The 26790-nt window shown below is 45.3% G+C and overlaps 1 protein-coding gene across 2 annotated transcripts in view; it reads left to right on the top strand.

The window, feature by feature from the left end:
• The window catches only part of LOC138364303 (leukocyte elastase inhibitor-like), a 37868-nt gene that overhangs the window by 9966 nt on the left and 1112 nt on the right, over positions 1-26790 (top strand). The window contains exons 1-5 of one of the 2 annotated variants that reach the window (XM_069323898.1): positions 1229-1268; positions 9459-9782; positions 9927-10065; positions 14267-14510; positions 16729-17012. In XM_069323898.1, the coding sequence (XP_069179999.1) occupies positions 9460-9782; positions 9927-10065; positions 14267-14510; positions 16729-17012 (990 nt within the window). In that variant the 5' untranslated portion in view covers positions 1229-1268; position 9459. Of the gene's footprint in view, positions 1-1228; positions 1269-9458; positions 9783-9926; positions 10066-14266; positions 14511-16728; positions 17013-26790 lie in introns of those variants that run through there. The other variant, XM_069323897.1, reaches the window with a different exon arrangement.

The following is a 26790-nucleotide window of genomic DNA, read 5'->3' as shown; positions in this document are numbered from 1 at the left end:
GGTGGAGGCCTGGTCGAGGACCGGGCCGCGGGGACACTAAAAAGCCCCAAAATCATCTCAAGATAATCTCAAGATAAGATAGGGGAGACATGACAACCACCTACAAAATTCTCAGGGGAATTGACAGGGTGGACAAAGACAAACTCTTCGGCACGGGTGGGACACGAACAAGGGGACACAGGTGGAAACTTAGTACCCAGATGAGCCACAGAGACGTTAGAAAGATTTTTTTCAGTGTCAGATTAGATAATAAATGGAATGCACTAGGAATTGATGTTGTGGAGGCTGACTCCATACACAGTTTCAAATGTAGATGTGATAGAGCCCAGTTGGCTCAGGAATCTGTACACTAGTTGGTTGACAGTTGAGAGGCGGGACCAAAAAGCCAAATCTCAACCCCAGCAAGCACAATTAGGTGAGTACACTTCTTCCCCATCCTCGAAGTTCTTCCATTTACTTCTTCCCAAACAAACCTGCAATTCCATTACCATGCCAAGAAAAATGTTTTCCTGACAAAACATAAGTAATAAACCTATATCCTAGTATTAAAACTTGCCCTCTGACAACGCTCCGCGCTGTCCAACTGTAATGGGTGCTCCCCCATCCTGGACGGATCCAAGTTGGAAACATGTCTTGACACGCCACTGGGAGCTTTCCTCCGGCCATGTCACTGGGTGCCGCTTCTCCTCAGTTGCTCACCAGACATGGAAGTGTGAAGGTGCACCGCTCCTGCCGCCAGCATGTCCACTCAACTCCAAACCCCTATATTTGCTAACTGGCTCAATAAAATTACTACCCAATATATACACATGTTCACTATGATCGCTGGGCACATGATCAAACACTGATAGCTAATCTAACAACTGATTAAACAGGCTTAATACAGGGATCTATGACACAGGGCGCTCACTCCCTGGTGCTCAACATGACACAAAAATCGCTATAAGACTGCTTCACAAGGCTTCTTCTAGTCCTGACTTGAGTACATTGAGTCGCCCAGCAGGCTCCACAACAGAAACGCCTGCTTACTTCCTTCCTCTTGAAGGAGCACACACAATTAAAATTCCACAAAGGCGCGACCAATGCTCACTTCTAGGTCGCCTCTAATTTATCCAAATCATAGAGAAACGGTGTACTGTGTCCCCAACGGTTTCCTCACACTTGCGAACAAGTAGCCTTCGCTCCACCACTATCACAAGGAACTATTTTCTTCCTCCTTTCAGGAGCTCAACAAAGTACAACCATCTCTGACAACTGCTGTAGCTCAGGTGAGGTCACAACGTCCTGCTAGCTTCATGTCATGTCACCAAAGTATCGACATCACATTTCATGTTACTTATTACCAGATGCTCGTCCTCTGCTAGTATTTTTAAATTATTCACTGGCATTTTTTTTTCTCTGACTTCTTAATCTCAGGTCCAGAAAGCAGAATAACTCTCTCTCTGGGTAGACTCGCTCCACCATGCTACATGGGGTTATAAAAGGGGGAAGGGAGGGTTGACTGAGCATTTGAGTGGGGGCAGGGAGGGTGAGGGGTAGGTAGGGTTTCTGTGTGGCAGAGGGTGGTGGTATTGTCCTCCCTCTGGTGTTGCTGGGATGCTGGTTGTGGGTTCCCCCCTTGCCTCTGGGAATGTTGTGTTGGGGGCTGTGATTTCCTGGTTTTCTCCTCACACACTGTACTTCATCCATGCTTCTGCTTCCATGGCTCTCTCCTCCCTTGACCTGTCCCTCTGGAGGAATACTTTTTGTATTCTCCCACATATTGCAGATGGCTCTTCCTTTCTAGAATATCCTCCTTCATGGTCTTGTTTGCAAACACTATCTTATCAGGCGGTCTCTGTCCTTGTTGTACCAGCACAACCTGAAAAACCTCCTCAATGTTTTTTTCAGCCCCTTCCATCTTTAACCCCTTTAGTATTCCATTCACTCCCTCTCTGTCCTTACTATTCCATTTTTGCCTATTGGGGCCTTCCTGTTACACACACAAATCACAATAGTGTGATGCGTCAAATGAACAAATCCACAAGGGCCGTGATGAGGGCTCGAACCTACATCTTAGCAGATCCCAGAGGCTGCCTGAATCGACTAGGCCATGACATGGTCAAAATAATTGCAACCGGGAGTTCATTTTCCTTCTCATGGATCCTGCAGTCTCTCCACGACACAAACCAGGGTTTTACACAATTCCCCCATGCACTCGGGCTCTGTCAGATCCTCTCAGACATAGGTTCGAACCCTCATCACGGCCCTTGTGAATTTGTTCACGAGCCTTCGTGTTCTCTGATGCCCAGAGCTGCCACTGATCTTTTTCTTTCTAGCAGCTGACTGGTGCACCTTGCTGCTTCCTGTGAGGTAGCTGTTTGCGTGGCTACCTCCCTCACTGTGGCCATTGCTTCTGAGCTCTTTTCCAGTATTTCAGCAATTGTTTCATGTACAGAGGCATTCCTTTCCGATGAACCATTTCCATCATCCCTTTAGATGATTATCTGAGGTTCAGTCTCCATATTGTTCTCACTGAGGGTTTTTATCTCCTCCTTTGCTGGGTCAACTCACTTTGCAGGTTGTTTATTTTATACTTCATTTCATGCATCTCCTTCCTGATTTCCTCCCAAACTTGGGAGAACATTTCCTTCATTAAGTCAATTTGACTTTTCCCTGTGCTCTTGGTGTTTGTGTATTTACCTAGTTACTCACCTAGTTGTGTTTGTGGGGGTTGAGCTCTGGCTCTTTAGTCCCGCTTCTCAACCATCAATCATCTGATGAACAGATTCCTGCGCCTACTGAGCTTCATCATATCTACATTTGAAGCTGTGTATGGAGTCTGCCTCCACCACATCACTGCCTAATGCATTCCACCTGTTAACTATTCTGACACTGAAAAATTTCTTTCTAATGTCCCTGTGGTTCATTTGGGTACTTAGTCTTCACATTTTTCCCCTTGTTCCTATACCACCCATGTTAAAAAATTTATCCTTATCTACTCTGTCAATTCCTCAGAGAATTTTGTCGGTAGTGATCATGTCTCCCCTTACTCTTCTGTCTTCCAGTGTCACCGTATGTGTGTGTGTAATTACCTAAGTGTAATTACCTAAGTATAGTTACAGGATGAGAGATATGCTCGTGGTGTCCCGTCTTCCCAGCACTCTTTGTCATATAACGCTTTGAAACTACTGACGGTCTTGGCCTCTACCACCTTCTCACCTAACTTGTTCCAACCGTCTACCACTCTGTTTGCAAAAGTGAAATTTCTTATATTTCTTCGGCATCTGTGTTTAGTTACTTTATATCTATGACCTCTTGTTCTTAATGTTCCAGGTCTCAGGAAATCTTCCTTATCGATTTTATCAATTCCTGTTACTATTTTGTATGTAGTGATCATATCACCTCTTTTTCTTCTGTCTTCTTGTTTTGGCATATTTAATGCCTCTAACCTCTCCTCGTAGCTCTTGCCCTTCAGTTCTGGGAGCCACTTAGTAGCATGTCTTTGCACCTTTTCCAGTTTGTTGATGTGCTTCTTAAGATATGGGCACCACACAACTGCTGCATATTCTAGCTTTGGCCTAACAAAAGTCGTGAACAATTTCTTTAGTATATCGCCATCCATGTATTTAAAATAATTCTGAAGTTAGAAAGCGTGCCATAGGCTCCTCGCACACTATTCTTTATGTGGTCCTCAGGTGATAGTTTTCTATCTAGATCCACCCCTAGTGTACTCACCTAATTGTACTCACCTAATTGTGCTTGCGGGGGTTGAGCTCTGGCTCTTTGGTCCCGCCTCTCAACCGTCAATCAACTGGTGTACAGATTCCTGAGCCTATTGGGCTCTATCATATCTACATTTGAAACTGTGAATGGAGTCAGCCTCCACCACATCACTTCCTAATGCATTCCATTTGCTAACTACTCTGACACTGAAAAAGTTCTTTCTAACGTCTCTGTGGCTCATTTGGGTACTCAGCTTCCACCTGTGTCCCCTTGTTCGCGTCCCACCAGTGTTGAAAAGTTCATCCTTGTTTACCCGGTCGATTCCCCTGAGGATTTTGTAGGTTGTGATCATGTCCCCCCTTACTCTTCTGTCTTCCAGTGTCGTGAGGTGCATTTCCCGTAGCCTTTCCTCATAACTCATGCTTCTTAGTTCTGGGACTAGTCTAGTAGCATACCTTTGGACTTTTTCCAGCTTCGTCTTGTGCTTGACCAGGTACGGGCTCCATGCTGGGGCCGCATACTCCAGGATTGGTCTTACATATGTGGTGTACAAGATTCTGAATGATTCCTTACACAGGTTCCTGAACGCCGTTCTGATGTTAGCCAGTGTGTGTGTGTGTGTGTGTGTGTGTGTGTGTGTGTGTGTGTGTGTGTAGTGGGTGAGTGTCTATAGTGGGTGAGTGTATAGTGCCTCACCACCACACATCACCAACACCCATCACCACTACCCATCACCACCGCCTATCAACACCACCCCTCACCACCACCCATCACCACCATCCATCAATACCACCCATCACCACCACCCATCACCACCGCCCATCACCATCACCCATCACCACCACCCATTACCAGCACCCCATCACTTGCACGCATCACAACCACCCATCACCACCATCCATCAACACCACCCATCACCACCACCCATCATCACCACCCATCATCACTACGAAGCCTCACCAACACCCATCACCACCACCCACCCATCACCACTGTGAGGGATCTAGATCCCTCAGCTAGTTTTCCTAGTTTCTAGATTAGGCTAGTCACTCTAGAAACTGAAGCTTTCAAAATAACATATGCTTGTTGGGTGTTGAATGAAAGCTTATGTTATGGACTATCATTTGTGAGTAGTTAGAAGCCTGTGATTGCTCTGTAGAGAGAATTACAGAATTTTTTATGTTTCTGTGAAATAGGATGAGGAAGTACTTGACTAAAACCGTTAGAGGTGGGGGAAGAGTGGAGCAAACGTTGCCTTTCCCCCCCACATGGGAGACATCACGCCACTCTCCTTAGGCCACCCCCTCCTTGTGACATCACAGGACGCTCGAGGGTGAGTGAGCCTGATTGGTTTAGGCATGTGTGCTCCAAGCCTAGTTTTGGCGCGAAGAGCTATGGTTGGATGCGGCACGAGGGAGCCGTGCCGGCTCCAGGCTGATTGGTCAAGACGAAGTAGGGAGAAGGTATGGGCATTTTGAGTTTCCCTAGCGCGGGAAATCGTCAGTCTGAGCAGGGTAGCAGGCGCACTAGGACGCGTCTGGGTGGAGGGGGGAAGTTTTCCCCCTCCACCCCCGTTAATCGCTTCTCTCGTCCAAATTACTCATCGAATATGGCACTCCTGCCATCAGGGGTTGTGTCAAGGCCCAATTAGGTGAATTGGGGCCAAGGATTTATGGAAGGAACAGAAAAAAAGCTAAAGAGACAGTTGACTGGGTTCACCCATGAGGCAGCTGGAGCCTCATGATGTAACAGGTGGGTCGAGTATCCTGTCTAGTGGCAATGGACGATTGGTGTTGGGCAGTGTAAGTGTGTGTGATATTACAGGCCCATGTTGGACTTTGCATTCCGCCAGGCTGCGTCAGTGTGGGGACGCCGCCGGCCATTGTAACCCCAGTGTAGAGCAAGGTTGTGATTCCCAGCTGCGTGGGTACTCCTGTGGGCGGCAGCCTGCCAGCCTGAGGCACCCATGTGCGCGCCCGCCCGTGCCGCCCACCTTGGCCAGCTGCTTGGGGGGGGGGGGGGAGGGCCACCCGCGCAGCCAAATCCCCACCCCCACCCCGCGCACCAGCTCAGCCGGCTGGGGTGCTATGACGTCATGCGCTACCCGTGGCCACCCCCAGGCTACCCAGCGGCTCGGCCCGGCCCGGCCCGTGCGCGGCCACCCGCGCAGCCAAACCCCACCTCCCCCTCTCAGCTCGGGAGGGGCGCTGTGGGCCACGCGGTGGCCACATGCCTTGGCCACTTTCCCGGGACAGCCTAGGGCCACATCTTGTCGACGCATGGGGAGCAAGCAAGCTAAGTGTTGACAGCTAGTGTGGTAGTTGTGGGAAAAATAAGGGTTGTGATAGGACTATTATCATTGTGTTACAGTGTGATGCATACCGGTGGAAATTCACGGAAAGATTTGTCTCAGAGCCTCGCCAGGCTAGAGAAGCAGCTGAGTGACAGCTGTCAGTAGGGTCCAGATGACTGATAGGGCGGTACCTGGAGATAGATATTATACATGGGACCACACTGTAGTATCATAATGTATATATATATAGTAGACTGACTAGAGTATGTAACCGGTCAGTGTAGAGATTTACCATATAAGTGATCCAGCCTGTCGATTCTATATAATCGCTCAGACTGGATTAATGCCATAGAGTACCGTAAAATTATAATCATTAGAGGTAAGCAGGCCCGGTTGCAGGGATGTTAATGGGGGGCCCCTGAGGTCTGTGTAGTTAGCTACATTTACTTGATGATATAATTTTCATTGATTGTGTGAATGCCATTTCTATGTGTTCATTTGCATGTTTATGTACTGTGTTGTGTGGTAAGTCAGTAGATGTTGTTGCTGACTGATTGCCTAATGATGTCATTAGCATGTGGGGTATGCTGACGGCATCATTATGTTGCAGGTTTGTGCAGTGTTGTTATCAGTTTATACGATATTATTGCCCCAGGAACTGTGTTGAGGGTTTAAGGGACCTCTAGGATTATTCAGGGGAATTCACAGTACTTAATGAGAGCAGGCAATTGATGGGTTAATTGCCTTGCTGAGGTAAGTGTGTGTGTGTTCACAGTAGTCCGTTGCAATCGGGTGCAAGAAGATAAGGGGGGGCAGTAATATTAGTATACTTTTGTGTGTTGCACAACCGTGTGTCATTATTGTGTGGGCACAGTAATTAGCGAGTTGCAGTAGCCGCAACCATATGTGGGCAGTGCTTTTATGATGTTGCATGCCATTGTAGTGTGACCTATGTAACGCTGGGGTTACTTTGTTTCTTTAAGTTGTGTTGAGGACTTAAGGATTCAGTGAGTTAATTAAGTAAGGGGTAATTAACTGGATAAGGGGAGCACACTTAGTATTGTGGAGTGAGTGAGGGTTGTTAAGAGAGAACAGTGTTGAGCTTGAGTGAGATACGTCTCGGGAGCAATTAATTGTCCGTGTGACAACTAATTGACCACTCTAGCTAATTATGTAATTAGCCTTCTCATCATGAATTCACGTAGTGGGAGAGGATCTGTCAGAGTCTGTCAGTATTTGTGTTAACGTAATATGCTCGAGACTAATTACCTTTCTGGGGTATAGCAATTAGTGGCTCATGTTAATTAGTGGAGTAATTAACATTGGAGAGCTCCGGTGACTCGGTAAAGCGAGGTCATGGAGCTAGCATAAATCGTTGTATTAATCATATCCTGTCTGAGGACAGTGGATTAGTGGCACATCTTGTTAATTAGGGTAATTAACTCCTTTCCCGTGAATTCACAGTGTTTGATGAGACCTGCTTAGGCAGTGCTGAGTGAGACGTATTTATGGATGATTAATTATCGGTCCTGGTGACAGTTAATTAATTGCTCAGAAGTAATTAGGGACTTAATTAGGGTAATTAACTCTCACTAGTAATTTTTTGACACAGACTGTGGAGAAGCTACCAAGTTAGGGTAGGCTTAGTTAACGTAACTCAATGGGGATGTAATTAATGATCCGTTTGACCTTAATTGAGAATTACTCACTGAATACTTGCTAGGAGTGAAGTGTGATGTAATATATGTTTGAGTTATTGTTAACAAGAGAGAGACAAGTGTTGAAGATTAACGTAGAGTATCATCATGTTGTTGTCTAGTGTGAGACAATTGTTTGTGATTACTGTAGTACTTTGTTGCTGACTGCTGCGATCAGTCAATTAACGTAATTAATCACTTAAGGCAATTTCTTTTGGTTGTCGTCTGGTGACGAGAGTAGAGTCATCTAGGAATTTGTGGAGCTGTGTCCCAGAATCCCGCCTTGCCTGTCTTTGTTACTGTTTACAACAGTGCAACTTCTTGTTGGGAGTTGCAAAGAGTGTTCACACTGGGTTTTGATAGGGAGGGGGTCACTGTTGGACTACCCTCCTAGTTACGTGGGTCTCTCCTGGGGGGCGGGAGGACCCCTAAGTTTGTGATTATAGTAGCTGTCAGGGAAACCGAGACACTATTGATTGCCTGCTTGTGTCTTTGTCTTCAGTGAATATCCTTCATTTGTTCAGTTAGTTCATGTTGTCAGCCCGAAGTGTCAACAAGATGGAGCCTGCTGTCACTTCTCGAGGGGCTGTTGAATAGCTGTGTTGCAAATGCCACTTGATGTACAATAACGTAACCATTCGCTGTGGTGTAACTTAGTCTGTGATATTTTTCTTTGTTTTGCAATATTGCGTCATCAGTGGGCACACCTGTGTTCAGGTTAGTTCAGTATGCAGCCTCACAGCAAGGGTTGCTAGTTAGCTGTTTGTTATCGTGCCACTGGATGGACTTTAACGTAACGTAAACTCGGTAATGTAGTAGTTAGTCTCTTGTTATTAATAAATTGTTATGTTATAGAAAACGGTCTTTGATGTCAACCCTTCAACCATATTATTCCACCATATTTCTGCATATTATTAAATGTTGATGTGATCTTGATAAGGCGGCTGTTCTTGGGAATTCGAATTCCAATTCATAGTGCCACATCAAATATAAATATTTGATTGTGAGAACCCGTCGATTACCCTTTATTAGTTTTAACGTCCTGTTTATTTAGGAGGAGCCAGCGGCCTATTGTGGACAGGTTTTCACCCTTGGTGGTGGAGGCCTGGCAGTTTGCTCCCGCTTTTCCTTTTTCTATTGGACTGATGCTTAACTGCCGTGAGCAGACTTTAAACTTGTAGTCCACCTCCTAAGGGAGGTAGGCGTAGAGAAAAATCTTACAACCACCACCCATCACAACTGCCCATCACCAGCACCCATAACCACCACCCATCACCACCACCCATAACCCCACCCATGACAACCACCCATAACCACCACTCATCATTACCACCCATCACCACCACCCATCACCACTACCTGTCACCACCACCCATCACCACAGCCCATCACCAGCACCCATCACCACCACCCATCACTAGCACCCATCACCATCACCTGTCACTACCACCCATCACCATAGCCCATCACCACCACTTATCACCACCACCCATTACCACCACCCCTCACCACCAATCATACCCACAACCCATCACCATCATCGATCACCACCATCACCCACACCCCACCCCCCGCTCCCCCCCTCCTACCCCCCATCACCACCACCTATCACCAACAAAACTATTACACCACAACTCTCCTCAGACGACTGCGAGCTTCTTCTTATAAAAATATTTAATTCAATAAGATATTGGTATTTGTAATATAATAAAGTAGTCATCAGTGTTGGTGGAGCGCCACTGCTACAGTCCTCTTCCCCACAGTATGAGGAAGCTGTGGTGTGCAGCAGTGTTGGTGGTGACGCTGGTGAGTGTGGTGAGGCCTCAGTGTATCTCCAACAATGACAAGCTGGTGGTGACCTCCCCACCTGACCTGGCCCACATCACCCCCTTCAGCTTGGACCTCTTCAAGCAGCTCTATCCATCCACCGCCACAGGAAACTTTTTCTTCTCGCCCTACAGCGTGTGGACCGCCCTGGTCCTGGCCTACTTTGGGTCTGCTGGCAGGACTCGTCAGCAGCTGCAGGACACCCTTCGTCTCAGAGACCCTTCAACCACTCTGGCTACTTACAGGGCCCTCGACCGTCTGTGAGTCCACTCACATTCCTCACTTGTCATCTTAATTACTATCTTTTGTACTTAAACAATTAAAATTGTATTACATTTATCTGTATCAACGAGCGATGTTTACCAATATTTGTGGTATATATATTGTTACTTATGAACGCGCAGGTATGCTGAGAGACAAGCCAACACCACAGAGTATGTGATAGACTTGGCCAACAAGATATACGTGGACGCAGACTTCGCCCTTCGGGAGTGCGTGAGGGAGGTCCTCCCTACGGAGGTGCAGACAACCAACTTTAAGAAGGTGTGATATATTCTGCATGCAGGCGGCAGTACTGTAGTTAACTTGTGACTGTTGGAGTGTGTTGGTTCACTCAGATCACCGACCCTTGTTATTGCACAGATGGACAGAGTCATCACGTGGGAACCCTTGACAGCACTACTGCACCTGTTCTACTGAGCGTCTCAGCACCACAGCTGAGACCCTCTGACACACACCATGTACTGCTCTCAGCAGCACCAGTAAACACAGCAGCAACATTACAGCTGCGACACTCTGACACACACCATGTACTGCTCTCAGCAGCACCAGTAAACACAGCAGCAGCACTACAGCTGAGACACTGACACACACCATGTACTGCTCTCAGCAGCACCAGTAAACACAGCAGCAACATTACAGCTGCGACACCCTGACACACACCATGTACGGCTCTCAGCAGCACCAGTAAACACAGCAGCAACACTACAGCTGAGACACTCTGACACACCCTGTACTGCTCTCAGCAGCATCAGTAAACACAGCAGCAGCACTACAGCTGAGACACTGACACACACTATGTACTGCTCTCAGCAGCACCAGTAAACACAGCAGCAGCACTACAGCTGAGACACCTCTGATACACACACCATGTACTCCTCTCAGCAGCACCAGTAAACGCAGCAGCAGTTCTACAGCTGAGACACCTCTGACACACACTATGTACTGCTCTCAGCAGCACCAGTAAACACAGCAGCAGCACTACAGCTGAGACACCTCTGATACACACACCATGTACTCCTCTCAGCAGCACCAGTAAACGCAGCAGCAGTTCTACAGCTGAGACCCCTCTGACACACACCATGTACTGCTCTCAGCTGCATCAGTAAACACAGCAGCAGCACTACAGCTGCGATACCCTGACACACACCATGTACTGCTCTCATCAGCACCAGTAAACACAGCAGCAACATTACAGCTGCGACACTCTGACACACACCATGTACTGCTCTCAGCTGCATCAGTAAACACAGCAGCAACATTACAGCTGCGACACCCTGACACACACCATGTACTGCTCTCAGCAGCACCAGTAAACACAGCAGCAACACTACAGGTGTGTGTGTGTGTGATCCTCTATCCATCTATCATTCTATCCGTCCAGCTTATTTTTCCAACTATCATTGTATCCATCCATCTACTCTTGTAGATGTTTAAGTGTTTAAAGTGTTTCTTTAGAATTGTTATTATATAATTAAATGGACTGTATTAATAATAGTTTCTTGTCAGGTATTTCCACTTACACAAATTTATGGGTTAGATTGATAACATTAAATTTGAAATTGAAATAATATTAATTCAATGAATTAGTTAGTAAGTTACACTACTATTGGTTAATGGTGAGAACTTTGTGGCTTAGCTGGAAAGACGTATCCTTCCTAGGTCAGTCCAGACACGGAGTAGATAACGTGGATCAAACATGCAAAATAGACCTCGTGGTCCCTGCGTCCAGTACTCCCACGTGTTGAAACTGATGTGGTACCCTCTCACATCTCCATCGTATATGTGCCAACAATTTACGGTATACTAATTGCTACAACTTACTATTCACATTGCAATTATATTCAAGGCAATACCCAATGGAATTAAATGAAGCTTACTTGGTTTATTTGTAGGGCATGCCTCCTAACCCGGCTGAAATTCTAATCTTATAGAGCTCGTAACAAAAGAATAAAGCTTTCAACTGGGACAAGTTCTCTCGTGGTTGGAGGATGTGGCAGTCCGATGTATGGTAACTTGTTCTAGGACAAGTCTCAGCTGCTCAACTTGCCCCTTCGAGAGATACCCTTCTCTTATAAGTACAAATATGGCGGTAAAAGGGAGTATTATGGTATATCCAATCGTCAACAACGCCATGTGCTCAGCTACTGCCGCGGTGCGCGGCGTCCTACCTCCTCCCTCACAGCTTTTTTTTTTTTTAATTTATATATACATGAGTTCTTACATTCTTGTACAACCACTAGGACGCATAGCGTGTCCGGCAAGTCCTTAATCCTATGTTTCCTGGAATACGACCCCCACGAAGAATCGTTTTAACAATAAGGTACCCATTTTACTGTTGAGTTAATCAGAGGCTACAGTTAAGGATCTGCGCCCATTAAATCCTCCCCGGTCAGGATACGAAGCCCAGGACAAAGCGCACGCGGAACGCCAGGCGAGCGTCTTACCACTACGCCACGGAGACTGCTATCTAACGGAGGAGACTGCTATGTAACGGAGACTGCTATCTAACGGAGGAGACTGCTATCTAACGGAGGAGACTGCTATGTAACGGAGACTGCTATCTAATGGAGGAGACTGCTATGTAACGGAGACTGCTATCTAACGGAGGAGACTGCTATATAACGGAGACTGCTATCTAACGGAGGAGACTACTATGTAACGGAGACTGCTATCTAACGAAGACTAGCTTATAGTCACGACACCTCTTTCCGGTGTAAATTTACATATGAGAGGAGGTAGATGCTAATTTATGAGCGATTTTATAATCCTCAATTATTATGAACAGTTTTATACTGTTTCTGACAGCCTACCGCAAAGAGTTCAATAATTTAGGAAGAGTTATATTAAGCTAGAATTCCCAGTATGATCCCTCCTCCTTCTCCATGAAACATTTATTCACGGTAGTTTTAAATTTTACTATAAGAGGAAGTCAAGGAATTCATCCTATTTATTAATGGAACTCAATCTAAGATGGTAATCGCGAATAAAGGCAGATTGTAGATGAAGTTTTATGAAGTGTTAGGCAAAGGAATAGTCACCGCGAACATGTGGCGACTGACCCGATCATCCCTTTGCATGTTCTAGAACTTCTAAACCCTCAATTATCAGATTATTAGTACGGTTAGTTAGATTAGTGTTTTAACGCAACGGATTTTATCTTATTGTATCATGGGTTAGCATTTGGGGTGTCGGAAATTTCCGACAACTCTATCCATCTATCATTCTATCCATTCATCTATCATTCTATCCATCCATTTATCATTCTGTCCATCCATTTATCATTCTGTCCTTCCATCTGTCATTCTGTCCATCCATCTATCATTTTGTCCATCCATCTATCTCTGGATGGTTATCCATCTATTCATCCATGTATTCATCCATCTATTTATCAATTATCTATTCATTCATCTATCCGGCCATCTCTCTATTCATCCATCCATCTACCTACTTTTTGTCTTTCTCTTTATCCCCCCATCTTCTATCTCTAAATAGACCTTTGTTTAGAGTTTTAATAGAATCTCTCTCTCTCTCTCTCTCTTTCTCTCTCTCTCTCTCTCTCTCTCTCTCTCTCTCTCTCTCTCTCTCTCTCTCTCTCTCTCTCTCTCTCTCTCTCTCTCTCTCTCTCTCTCTCTCTCTCTCTCTCTCTCTCTCTCTCTCTCTCTCTCTCTCTCTCTCTCTCTCTTTCTCCTTCTAAGAAAAGAAATTTTGAGTGTTTTTGTTTTAAACTTAAATAATAGGCCATTGAGTGGTAGGTTTGGGACGTTGGTAAGCCACACGGTATGAAAGAGTTGTCAGGAGGAATGGAGGAGGCAATATAGAAGTTGTGTGTTTATGGTAGTACGGCTGAAGTTTGAACATCAGAAAATATATTTATATTTTCTCAAAATCAGTAAATAATGTTGTATATTATGATAAGAAACATGCAGTTTAGATTTTTTATTAAAAAGTTACCAATCTGTTTTGTATCTGTGTCTCTGCCTTTGGCTGTGAGGGCATGGGAGTCTGTGGGAGTTGTTGTGGCTATACTTAATTTGTTTTATCGGGCTATGATCGAAATAATAACAAAAACAATAATGTCAATTTCCCAGTATCAATGAATAACGCAGCACACTATTAAAAAATTATTGATATGAAATTTTATTCAGAATATTTACAGGGTTAGCCAGCAGCCAGTGCCAAAAATTGTGGTGGGGGTCTGAGTTTGGACCTTGCATCCTGTTCACTTATCACTTCTGGCGACCCTGACCAGCCAAAGTTCATCCCATACTACAGACCATTCTTTCTGCAAATTTGGGTGAATCTAGTCATAAGAGAAACTTATCTCTTATCTGCTTGTTTGATCAAAGCCTAAAACTTTGAACAGACAGACAGACATTTTCACTTCAGTATTATAGATGTTTACCCTCATTGTTTAGTTTACCCTTATTTTGTGTAATCCGTTTTCTTTTATTCCATCTATTAGGGCGACGAGGCGGCTGCAACAATCAACAACTTCGTTAATAAGGCAACACGAGGCAAAATCCCGGAACTAGTGGATGGTGGAGTCGTGCAAGACAAGGTGATGGTGCTGGTGAACGCCGCCTACTTCAAGGGTCTCTGGCTGGCGGCCTTCAACACCAGCGCCACCACTAAGGAGAAGTTCTTCCCCACCCCGGGCCGGCACACTCTTGTTGACATGATGAAACAAGTTGATTATTTCAAAATTGGTAAGTTAAAACACACAAACACACACACACACACACACACACACACACACACTACATACCAGTTGATTGACAGTTGAGAGGCGGGACCAAAGAGCCAGAGCTCAACCCTCCACAAGCAAAACTAGGTGAGTACACACACACACACACACACACATACACACACACATGCAGGGAGCCGGTGGCAGAGCGGAGAACATGCTGTACACGTGATCCTGTGGTCCCGTGCTCAATTCCAGGCGCCGGCAAGAAACCATGGGCAGAGTTTCTTTCACCCTATGCCCTTGTTACCTGGCAGTAAATAGGTACCTGGGAGTTAGTCAGCTGTAATGGACTGCTTCGTGGAGGGTGGGGGTGTGTTGTGTGGGTGTGGGGAAAAAAAGTAGTAGGAGAAACAGTTGATTGACAGTTGAGAGGCGGGCCGAAAGAGCAGAGCTCAACCCCCGCAAGCACGACAAGGTGAATACACACACACACATAATGTGTGTGTGTGTGTGTGTATGTGTGTGTGCTGCTAAATGTGAGAGGACACAAAAAAGTATTCCTCCATAGGGACATGACAAGGGAGGAGAGAGCCATGGCAGCAGAAGCAAGGAAGACACACAGGGTGAGAGGAGAAAATCAGGGAACCACAGCCCCAATACAACATTCCCAGAGGTGAGAGGGTGGGGGGTAACTGCCAACCAGCATTCCAGGAACACCAGACAGTAGGGCAGCACCACCACCCTCCTCCCCATAGAAATCCTCCCAGTCCCGAACCCTCCCTGTCCCCACTCAAATGCTCAGTCAAATCCCCCATTCCCACCCTGTCACCCCATCCCGATTCCCACCCTTTTGCCCCTCCGCCCTTTCCAGCCGAGTTCCCTACCCCATCACCCCATTCCCTCCCAGTCCCCCCTCCCCCTCACCCTATATCCTCCCAGTTCCCCCTCACCCCATACTTTGAGGCCGCTTCGGGCCGAGATGGTCTCTGTTTACCTCTAGATGCTGGCGGCACTTCGCCTCTAATGTATGCTGCACTGTGATGTTTACTGTTTAGGAAAACTCCGTCTGGACCCTCCTCTGAGACCGGGAGGTCATATTGATCTAAATGTGTGCCATGATAGGATCTAAACTATTGGGACCAACTAAAGAGCCTTAAACTGTATTCTCTTGAGCGCAGGCGGGAGAGATACATAATAATTTACACATGGAAAATAGTAGAGGGGCTGGTCCCAAACCTGCACACAGAAATAACAGCACATGAGACCAGAAGGCATGGCAGGATGTGCAGAATACCCCCGTTGAAGAGCAGAAGTGCAACAGGATCTCTGAGGGAGAACTCTGTCAACATCAGAGGCCCGAGACTGTTCAACACCCTTCCGCTACACATAAGGGGCACAACTGGCCGACCCCTCACAGTGTTCAAGAGAGAACTTGACAAACATCTCCAAAGGTTACCTGATCAACCAGGCTGTGACTCATACATCAGGCTGCGAGCAGCCGCGCCCAACAGCCTGGTTGACCAGTCCAGCAACGAGGAGGCCTGGTCACCGACCGGGCCGCGGAGTCGATGAGCCCCGAAATCACCTCAAGGTAACCTCAAGGTCAAGGTAAGGTCACCTGAAGGAAACCATGTAACAGTGATGTCTTAGAGCCCTGCGGGGTCTCGTAAATGTTTATAGGAGAGACGTTGTGTGCACCTCCAGACGTCGTCATGTGGTTGTAGGAGACTAGTGTGACAGTCCTGAGAGTGAACACTGGTTACAGTGGACTGTGGTTGCAGCAGACTAGTGTGACAGTCCTGAGAGTGAACACTGGTTACAGTGGACTGTGGTTGTAGGAGACTAGTGTGACAGTCCTGAGAGTGAACACTGGTTACAGTGGTCTGTGGTTGTAGGAGACTAGTGTGACAGTCCTGAGAGTGAACACTGGTTACAGTGGACTGTGGTTGCAGCAGACTAGTGTGACAGTCCTGAGAGTGAACACTGGTTACAGTGGACTGTGGTTGTAGGAGACTAGTGTGACAGTCCTGAGAGTGAACACTGGTTACAGTGGTCTGTGGTTGTAGGAGACTAGTGTGACAGTCCTGAGAGTGAACACTGGTTACAGTGGACTGTGGTTGCAGCAGACTAGTGTGACAGTCCTGAGAGTGAACACTGGTTACAGTGGACTGTGGTTGTAGGAGACTAGTGTGACAGTCCTGAGAGTGAACACTGGTTACAGTGGTCTGTGGTTGCAGGAGACTCGAGTGAGCTGGGAGCGACGGTGTTAGAGATGCCGTACAAGGGGAAGGCGGCGTCCATGTTGGTGTTGCTGCCTCACAACACCCCCGGCGGCGCCCCTCGCAAGACCTCCACGCCCTTGGCCGCCCCTGGCAACTCCGCCACGCCTTTGGACGCCATGCTGCGGCGCCTCTCCCACGACACCCTCCGCCACGCCCTCGCCAACCTCAGGAGACAGGAAGTTATCCTCAAGTTTCCAAGGTTCAGGCTGGAACAAGTGATCACGAAGGACCTGATAAAGGTAGGTCATCACTTTGTTGATTTTATCATAATATTGGTAACCTTTGGCCAAACATTTCTTGAGTTTAGTTAAACCATTATAAATATACTTCTCAAAGAGAGTGTGGGATCTGTTAAGGTTATTGATGGCATGGCAAGCGTGTTATTGACGGCATGTCAAGAGTGTTATTGACGGCATGGCAAGAGTGTTATTGACGGCATGGCAAGCGTGTTATTGACGGCATGTCAAGAGTGTTATTGACAGCATGTTTTGAGTATTATTGACAGCATGGCAAGCGTGTTATTTATGGCATGTCTAGAGTGTTATTGACGGCATGGCAAGAGTGTTATTGACGGCATGGCAAGCGTGTTATTGACGGTATTGCAAGAGTGTATTGACTGTATTGCAAGAGTGTATTGACGGCATGACAAAAGTGTTATTGACGGCATCGCAAGAGTGTTATTGACGACATGGCAAGCGTGTTATTGACGGCATGACAAGAGTGTTATTGACGGCATGACAAGAGTGTAACGCCAGGAGCTGTGTTATGTTACCTGTGGTATGATCAACATGTTACCACACTGTTGATCATGTAATCCCTCCCCCTCCACTGTTCATCATGTTAACTTTAATGAACTCACTGCGTTATACCAAGACATTTGCCTGTCTCGTCCCCTGGCCCTTGTGGCGTGACATAAAACATGTGCCCAGATGATTCTGTAACATTCTGCAATCATCTTCTGTTACCTCTGTTTTCCGTAACATCATTATTTTGGCATCGTTCGACAACATTAACATGCACAAGGTCACTCCTTCAGGGAGATCATTAACATATATTAGGAACAGTAGTGGTTCCAGAACCTATCCTTGGGGGACCCACATGTTACATTTCTCCCGCTGGAAACCTTGTCTCTGACTGTGACTACTCTCCTTCAAGTACTTCCTTACCCAGTTTAGTGTTTCCCAAGTGTCCCAGCCTGTTCAAGAGCCTTTCACGAGGAACATCATCAAATGCCTTTTAAGTGTCTAGGAAAATGCTATCTACCCAGCCTTCTTTTTTTTTCTTATTCTAGTAACCTTGTCATAGAACTCTATCAAGTTTGTCAGGCATGACTTTCCCCTTCTAAATCCTTAATGTCGTTCTGTTGCAAAGATCATTCTCTCTAGGTGCTCCAGTATTCTCGACCCGATTACTCAGTCCAGCACTGTACAAGGAATACTTGTCTGTGAGTCTGGTCTCTAATTTAGTGACTACATTTGCCTTTTTTTATAATTCTGGGAGAATCCATGTTTAGAGTGTTTTATTAAACTCCTCAGTAAGTGGGGTCACAGTTTACCTCTTCAGTCTCCTTCAGTAGCCATAGTGATATTAAGGCTGGTCCAATTAATTTTGTTACATCTAGTTCCTTCAGGGGATTTGTAACCTCTTCCACTGTGACTATTATGCCATCCAGTGTTTTCTTTGGCCTTTCATCACTTAACTCTGGTCTCCACAGTGATGCCATTGTAATGACCACCTGGAATATTTTGTTTAGTTCCTCACACACATTCTTGTTGTTTTCCATATGACTGCCCTCTTCTGCCTTATAATGTGGTCTCTGACTGTTGTTTTACTCCTTCTATGGCTTTAAAAGAGCTTTGGTTGGTCCTTACCTCTGTGTCGTTTTCAAACTGTTTCTCGGCATCCCTCCTGACTCTTTAATAATTTCTGGCTTCCTTTAGTGATGTTATGAATTTAGCTTGCTTCCTTTGGGGGTAAAGAGTATTAATGAGAAGGGCCAACAGCTAGAATCAGGAGGTATCAAAATTAGAGGAGATCAGATAAGTCCGGCCCCCAATAAGAACATAAAACCATATTAAAGTAGTGGCTTCAAGTAATACGTCAGCCTAGAGGTTGATCACTGATCCCCTACACAGGAAGAATGGATACTCCTTTAAAAACTAACTTATTTATTAAACCCTCTTAACAACCCCCCATATACATTAACAACAATAACAATTACTACTTTACCACACTATCTTACGTTAACTACCTTGGTCCACATAGACAGGATACAAGGCTTACATTTGGGACAAGCTAGGGTAAAGTCTACTAGACAAGGGACACCAGCAAGGACTCTAGGTAGCTTGGTACCATTTGAGCACACGTGGTTCCACTGAGACCCATTAGAGTAACTTAGCAATATAAACACTAACGTAGCCTATACACATTACTACATACTTATGCCAGAAACGTACATGTAACACGGTACTTAGCTTTGTAAACTAGACACAGGATAAGGTAAGGGAAGAGGAGGAGGAGACAGAGCCACACAGGAGAGGTGTTGGCTCAACCACAGCAGTCCAGACTAGGCTGTCGGAGCTTCCAGTTCGAGCTCTCTCCAGTTGTTGTTGCCGGGAAGATAACCAGCTGATCGTGCAGCTTATAAACATTACAAATCTTCACCGATGTACAAAACTGATTACTTTAATAGTTCTAAGAATAGTTGATAACTAGTTCAGTGTTTAATAATCAATAACAAGCTCAGAGTCTGAATGCTCTGTGAGAAACAAGATTCGTCTTACATCTGGCAAGGATGATAGGAACAAAAACTCATCAGAAGTTCTATCAAATAATGTAAAGTACTTATTTAGAGCCCAATTTGATCTCTGGTTTCCAACTAAGGAACCCAGGGTCGTAACACTTCTCCCCCTTCGGAGAAAAAAATGTGGCTATTAGAATAGTAGTCATATTTTTTTGTAAGACCATACAGAGAATAAAAAGGAAAATCTATGCCATAAAAGAAAATCAATCAAAAACAAAAATTTCTCTGCAAGAAAAAGTGCATGGGAATTCTCTGAAAGAAAAAGCACACAAAAATATATTTTCTGAAAGAAAAAGCACACACAAAGGAATTCTCTGAAAGAAAAAACACATAATAAAAAAGGGGGAAGTAAATAAATTTGACACGGAATATTTAATGTCACAGGAGAACCTAAAAAAAATAACTAAATCATGACAGTTGGTATATGGCTTCCTGTGGCTCAGATGAATGTTACTCAGGTAACAGGGAGAGAGCATTGGCTATCATATTGAGCCGGGCCTGGTAGGTGGGTAATGGAATGATTGAAATCCTGTAGGTACAATGCCCACCTGAGGATGCGTTTATTTTTCGCCTTCATCTGGTGTATAAACACCAGTGGGTTATGGTCCGTGTACACTTCCACTATATTAGTTGTTAGATATACTTAAAATTTTTTACATGTTAACACTAGCGCCAACGCTTCTTTTTCTACCACTGAATAATTGCGTTGCTCATTGTCAAATTTCACAGAGTAATAGTATACTGGGTGGTCCTCTTGATCATCCCCAGTTTGCAACAACACTGCACCAGCAGCCGAGTCAGATGCGTCAACATGAATTTTAAACGGTCGGTCGAACCTTGGACTAGCGAGCACTGGGGCGGAAGTTAAGATCAATTTAAAATTTTTGAACGCTTCTGCACAGTCTGTTGACCACTTAAATTTAACGGCCTTTCGCAACAAGTCTGTGAGAGGAGTGGTGACACTGGAAAAGTTCTGACAAAAGCGTCGGTAGTACGCACACATACTGATAAACCTCTGAACGTTCTTTTTAGACCGGAGCACGGGATACTCCAGAATGGCACTGATTTTATCTTGCCGAGGTAACACTTTTCCTTGGCCTACTTCATAACCGAGGTATGTCACTGTCATTTAAATATGCCCGACAATTTGGCTCATTAGTGAGTAGAGAGTTCATTAGCCTCTGGAACGTGGCAGAGGCATTACGCAAGCCGAACGGTAACACTTGATACTCAAAGACACCATAGGGTTACGAACGCAGTTAATTGCTTGGCACGTTCGGTGAGCGGGATCTGATAATAACCTATCGAGAGGTCGAATTTTGAGACGTACGTGGTGTTTCTGATCTCGCTAATACAGTCTTTGAGGAGGGGTAGTGGATAGGCATCCACAATGGTCACCTTGTTGAGCTGCCGATAGTCGGTGCATAATCGCCAGGAGCCGTCTGGTTTGGGGACCAAAAGGCAGGTCGAGCACCAAGAGCCCTGGCTCGGCTGGATGAGGCCATGCTAGAGCAGTAAGTCGACTTCGTTCTTCACGATGGCCTTTTTTCCTGGACTCATCCGATAAGGTTGAAGACGAATGGGGTATAGTCCATCAACTTGACATCATGATAGATGGCATAAGTCTGAGTCAGGACTTCCCCGAACAGACTGGAGAATTCGTCAAGCAATGACTGCACCTCCTCACGTTGGGCCATCTGCAAATGGGACAGTCCCACCTCCACAGCATTTGCAGAGCTAGAATTATTGAGAATGAGATTAGTTGGGTCCCCAGAACAATCATCCCCTCCCTCGCTGGAAAAGGAAACATTGGTTAGTGCAACGGGCCTGGGGCCCTGGAACTTCTTCAGACGGTTCAAGTGCACAAGCATCACTTGGTTGTGCTTGTCAGAGTGCCTTACTGTGTACGTGAGGTCCCCAGCCTTTCCTGTCACAATATAGGGGCCCTTGTACCTGTGAGACTTATTGTTCTCAAGTCGAGGCTTTAATGCCAAGACAGGGTCACCAGGTTGAAATACCCACAACTTAGCCTTAGCATCGTGTCGTTCTTTAATATTTTCTTGGACCTTCCCAAGATACTTTAGTGCAGCCGCCTTGCAGTCCCTGAATCTCTGGTGGTGTTGCGCAAAGAATGCCGAACCTTCGGTCAATGTTACGTTCCCTAACAGATTCTCCTGTAACATTTGCAAGGGTCCACGAACTTTATGGCCAAAGAGTAACTCAAAAGGAGAACAACCCCAGTGAACCTTGTAACCCCTCTCAAGCAGCAAACAAAACATAAGGCAGGCTCTCATCCCAGAAGTTGTGGGAAATCTCACACGATGTCTTCAACATCTGCTTGAGCGTTTGATAGAACTGCTCAATTACCGCCTGACTCTGTGGATGGTATGGGCTGGAAACCTTATGAGTCATTCCATGGTCCTTACAGAATTGTTAAAAAATATCAGACTTAAAGTTAGTACCATTGTCAGTTTGCACGACCTGAGGCAGTCGAAAAGTAGAAAAAAATTGCAACATACGAGCAAAAACAGTCTTTGCTTGGATGTGCCTTACAGCAAAAGCCTCAGAGTAACAGGTCGTGATACACATCATCGTGATTAGGTAAATATTACCAGACTTAGTTCTAGGGAATGGACCAACACAGTCCATTACTACATGAGAAAATGGTTCCTCCGGCATGACAATAGACCTTAGAGGAGCTTTAGGTGGTGTCTGGTTTGGTTTCCCAACACGCTGACAAGGAATACACGAGCTACAAAATTTTGCCACATCGCTTTTCAGCTTGGGCCAAAAGAAATATTTAAAAATTTTGTGATAAGTAATATTAATACCTTGGTGTCCCCCCATGGGATCATCATGAGCAGCTGCCAAAACTCTCTCCCTATAGCAAGTATGCAACATAACCTGGTGGACTACCTCCAACTCATTTGACAATGAAGAACTCTGTGGTCTCCATTTTCTCATCAAAATCTGATAATTATAGTAGTACCTGATTGCTGCATCTACAATCTCCACCTTAGAGAGAGCTACATCATGACATTCTGCAAGACTGGTGTCAGCTTTCTGTAAATCACTCAAGGAGGCATCCAGGCCATGGTCAAATGCCATTGGCTGAGGCTCAACAGTGTTCTCATCCACCTCCTCACTACTCTCGGTAGGAGGCGATGATAGGCTCTCCACAGTGTCCTTGGCCATGTCATCGATTTGGGCCTTGAATGTGTCCGCAAGGTCCACTTGGCTTTCACCACTCGGAAAGTTCCTCGTGTCCTCAGGATTTACCACCTTGGCAACCACAGGGCTGCGCTTACATTTAAGTCTCATAGAACTGGTCACCACGCATGCAGGGTACACAACATTATCCTCTGCAGCGGGTAGATCCAGGGAAACCTTAGGAGTAAGCAACATAATAGGTAGTCTGGAGTCCCCTACCTTATCCCCTGCTAAATCATTACCCAATATTACATCAACATTAAGGAAAGGTAGGTAAGAAGTGACTCCGACTGTACAAACACCCTTGTGAAAATCAAATTCCAGGGTAACCATATGGAGGGGTACTGCTCGAGTATCACTCGTGACACCCTCGACCAGTACTACCTCTCCAGTGTCGAGAGTGTTGACACCTTGCAAAGCACTCTCCAAGATTAAAGTCTGGATGGCCCCAGTGTCTCGGTAGATCACCACCTCATTCCAGGAAGAACCCTCAGACAAAACTCTCCCCTTCGACAAGAATGGGGTAAGCAGGTCCAACCACTGTGGGTTGGAGATCTTACTCCCTAACCCTTCAGAAGGCCTCAAGCCCTGTGTCACCACAAGAGCATTGGGTCTTTTTTTCTGGGTGCAGTTGCCAACAATGGCTAGTAATGTGGTTTGGACGTTTACAGTGACCACAGACTCGTCGGGAAGAAGAGACATTGCTAACCATAACTGCCCTTTGGTTCACCCTTAGGTGCCATGAGGTTAGACAATTTAACAGGGTTAGTTATGTCTGAAACAGAAGGTGCATTAGTTATAGGGTTAGAATGGGCTGGTCTGGACTGGCTGTGGGTATAAGTTTTGTTACTATGTGACCTATAATTATTTTTATATTGGGGCTTTTGCCCGCCAACTGGTAGATTACTGCCATCTTGGCCAAATCCATAATATTAAAATGTACCTTTGTCCTTCCTCTAAGGTACCATGTTACAGGCTCTGGAATTTTTTTCTATAAAATTCTCTGCTAAAACTAAATTCTTAAGTGCCTCGTATGTTTCGGCTTTAGTCGAGCGAATCCATTTTTCAAACAATCTTATTTGGTCATTAGCAAATTCAGTGAGAGGTTGGTTGTGAGTAGGCCTAAGGTTGCGATAAGCTTGGCGGTGAGCTTCAGGCGTAATTTCATATGCTCTCAAAATCTGTTCCCTGACTTTACTATAATCAAAACACTCGCAGTCAGGTCTGTTTATAAAAATATCTTGGGCTTTACCTTTTTAGCTGCCCCTGTAAGATTTTCACCCACTCTTCCTTTGGCCAGTTCATGGACATGGCCAATCTCGGAAAATTGTTGAAAAACCTTTCAGGGTCTGACTGAAAATTCCGGCAGGTTATGCTTTTTATCATAATGCCTGGGGTTTGAATCCCCGGCCGGTGGTGGTACATTGGCATTGCCTCTAATTTTTGCCTCCTCAGTTTTGAGCCTTTGTTCCTCTACTCCTAGCATTTTGTTCTTCCACTCTTGCCTCTTGTTCGGCTAGTTTTAATTAGGGCAGCTGTAATTCAAATTCTATCCTGCTAGATTCTCTTTCAGCTGGTCTGGCCTGGCATAAAATAGTATCAATTGCCAATAGGCCTTGGTCTATGCAATTCTGTAAATTTCATTGGTTATGACACTTTTTATTAGTTTCATTTAAGTTGAGGCCTAATTCCTTGTCTAAAAACACTAAATTAGCTTTGGTAAGCTTCTTGATCTCTACCACTGAAGGTGCCTTTGCCAGTTCCTGCAATTTAGCCTCCATCACTAATTATTTTAGCTCCTAGCCAAAGAAAAAATAAAATTAAAAATTTGAAAAAAACAAAAATTTGCATGACCCCTGTCACAAGGCCACACTCACCTCAATCGTGAAGAGATCCAGCTGGGTGTCCAGTCAGTGCAAGATGTTTCCTTTGCCAGTTGAGCTGGACCCTAGGATACCACACAACCTTTCATCGGAATTCAAGAATTTTAGTTTTGGCACTCAAAAATCTAATTTTTTACAATTAAAATGTTCCTCCCGGTCAGGCCAACCACTTGTTATGAATTTAGCTTGCTTGTTATAGGCGGTATAGAGTATTAATGAGAAGAGCCAACAGCTAGAATCAGTACGTATCAAAATTAGAGGAGATCAGATAGGCCCGGCCCCCAGTACGAACATAAAACCATATTAAAGTAGTGGCTTCAAGTAATACGTCAATCCTAGAGGTTGATCACTGATCCCCTACACGGGGGATCAGAATGGATACTCCTTTAAAAACTAACTTATTTATTAAACCCTCTTAACAACCCCCCATATACATTAACAACAATAACAATAACTACTTTACCACACTATCCTACGTTAACTACCTTGGTCCACATAGACAGGATACAAGGCTTACACTTGGCACAAGCTAGGGTAAAGTCTACTAGGCAGGGGACACTAGCAAGGACTCTAGGTAGCTTGGTAGCATTTGAGCACACGTCGTTCCACTGAGACCCTTTAGAGTAACTTAGCAATATAAACACTAGCGTAGCCTAAACACATTACTACATACTTATGCCAGAAACATACATGCAACACGGTACACGGTTTACTTTGTAAACTGACACAGGATAAGGTAAGGGAAGAGGAGGAGGATACAGAGCCACAAAGGAGAGGTGTTGGCTCAACCACAGCAGTCCAGACAAGGCCGTCGGAGCTTCCAGTTCGAGCTCTCTCCAGTTGTTGTTGCCGGGAAGATAACCAGCTGACCGTGCAGCTTATAAACATTACAAATCTTCACCGACGTACAAAACTGGTTACTTTAATAGTTCTAAGAATAGTTGATAACTAGTTCAGTGCTTAATAATCAACAACAAGCTCAGAGTCTGAATGCTTTGTGAGAAACAAGATTCGTCTTACATCTGGCAAGGACGATAGGAACAATAACGGATCAGCAGTACTATTAAATAATGTAAAGTACTTCTTTAGAGCTCAATTTCATCTCTAGTTTCCAACTAAAGAACCCAGGGTCTTAACAAGTGCGTCTATTTTCCTCTCATCCGAGCTCTCTCCACTTTGTCCAGGCTTTTGTCTTCCTCTCATGCGCTTCTCTCCACTGCCTCTTGAACCATTGGTGTACTTTGTCCTGTGTCACGTTTCTTGACCCTTGTGGCTTGACATATTATATATACCACATCCCTGTGTCACGTTTCTTGACCCTTGTGGCTTTACATATTATATATACCACATCCCTGTGTCACGTTTCTTGACCCTTGTGGCTTGACATATTATATATACCACATCCCTATGTCACGTCTCTTGACCCTTGTGGCTTGACATATTATATATACCACATCCCTATGTCACGTCTCTTGACCCTTGTGGCTTGACATATTATATATACCACATCCCTGTGTCACGTCTCTTGACCCTTGTGGCTTGACATATTATATATACCACATCCCTGTGTCACGTCTCTTCACCCTTGTGGCTTGACATATTATATATACCAGATCCCTGTGCATTACTTCCCACCAAGAGATCGTTCACTGTGTACACAGATGGTCCACTGTGTACACAAATGGTCCGCTGTGTACACAGATGGTCCGCTGTGTACACAGATGGTCCGCTTTGTACACAGATGGTCCACTGTGTACACAGATGGTCCACTGTGAACACATATGGTCCACTGTGTACACAGATGGTCCGCTGTGTACACAGAGGGTCCACTGTGTACACAGAGGGTCCACTGTGTACACAGATGATCTGCTGTGCACACAAATGGTCCACTGTGTACACAAATGGTCCACTGTGTACACATATGGTCCGCTGTGTACACAGATGGTCCACTGTGTACACAAATGGTCCACTGTGTACACATATGGTCCGCTGTGTACACAAATGGTCCGCTGTGTACACAGATGGTCCACTGTGTACACTGGTGGTCCACTGTGTACACAGATGGTTCACTGTGTACACAGATGGTTCACTGTGCACACAGATGGTTCACTGTGCACACAG

The sequence above is a fragment of the Procambarus clarkii genome, chromosome 13, assembly GCF_040958095.1.
Source record: "Procambarus clarkii isolate CNS0578487 chromosome 13, FALCON_Pclarkii_2.0, whole genome shotgun sequence".
NCBI classification, from domain to species: domain Eukaryota; kingdom Metazoa; phylum Arthropoda; class Malacostraca; order Decapoda; family Cambaridae; genus Procambarus; species Procambarus clarkii.
This window is presented reverse-complemented; position numbering and strand designations above follow the sequence as displayed.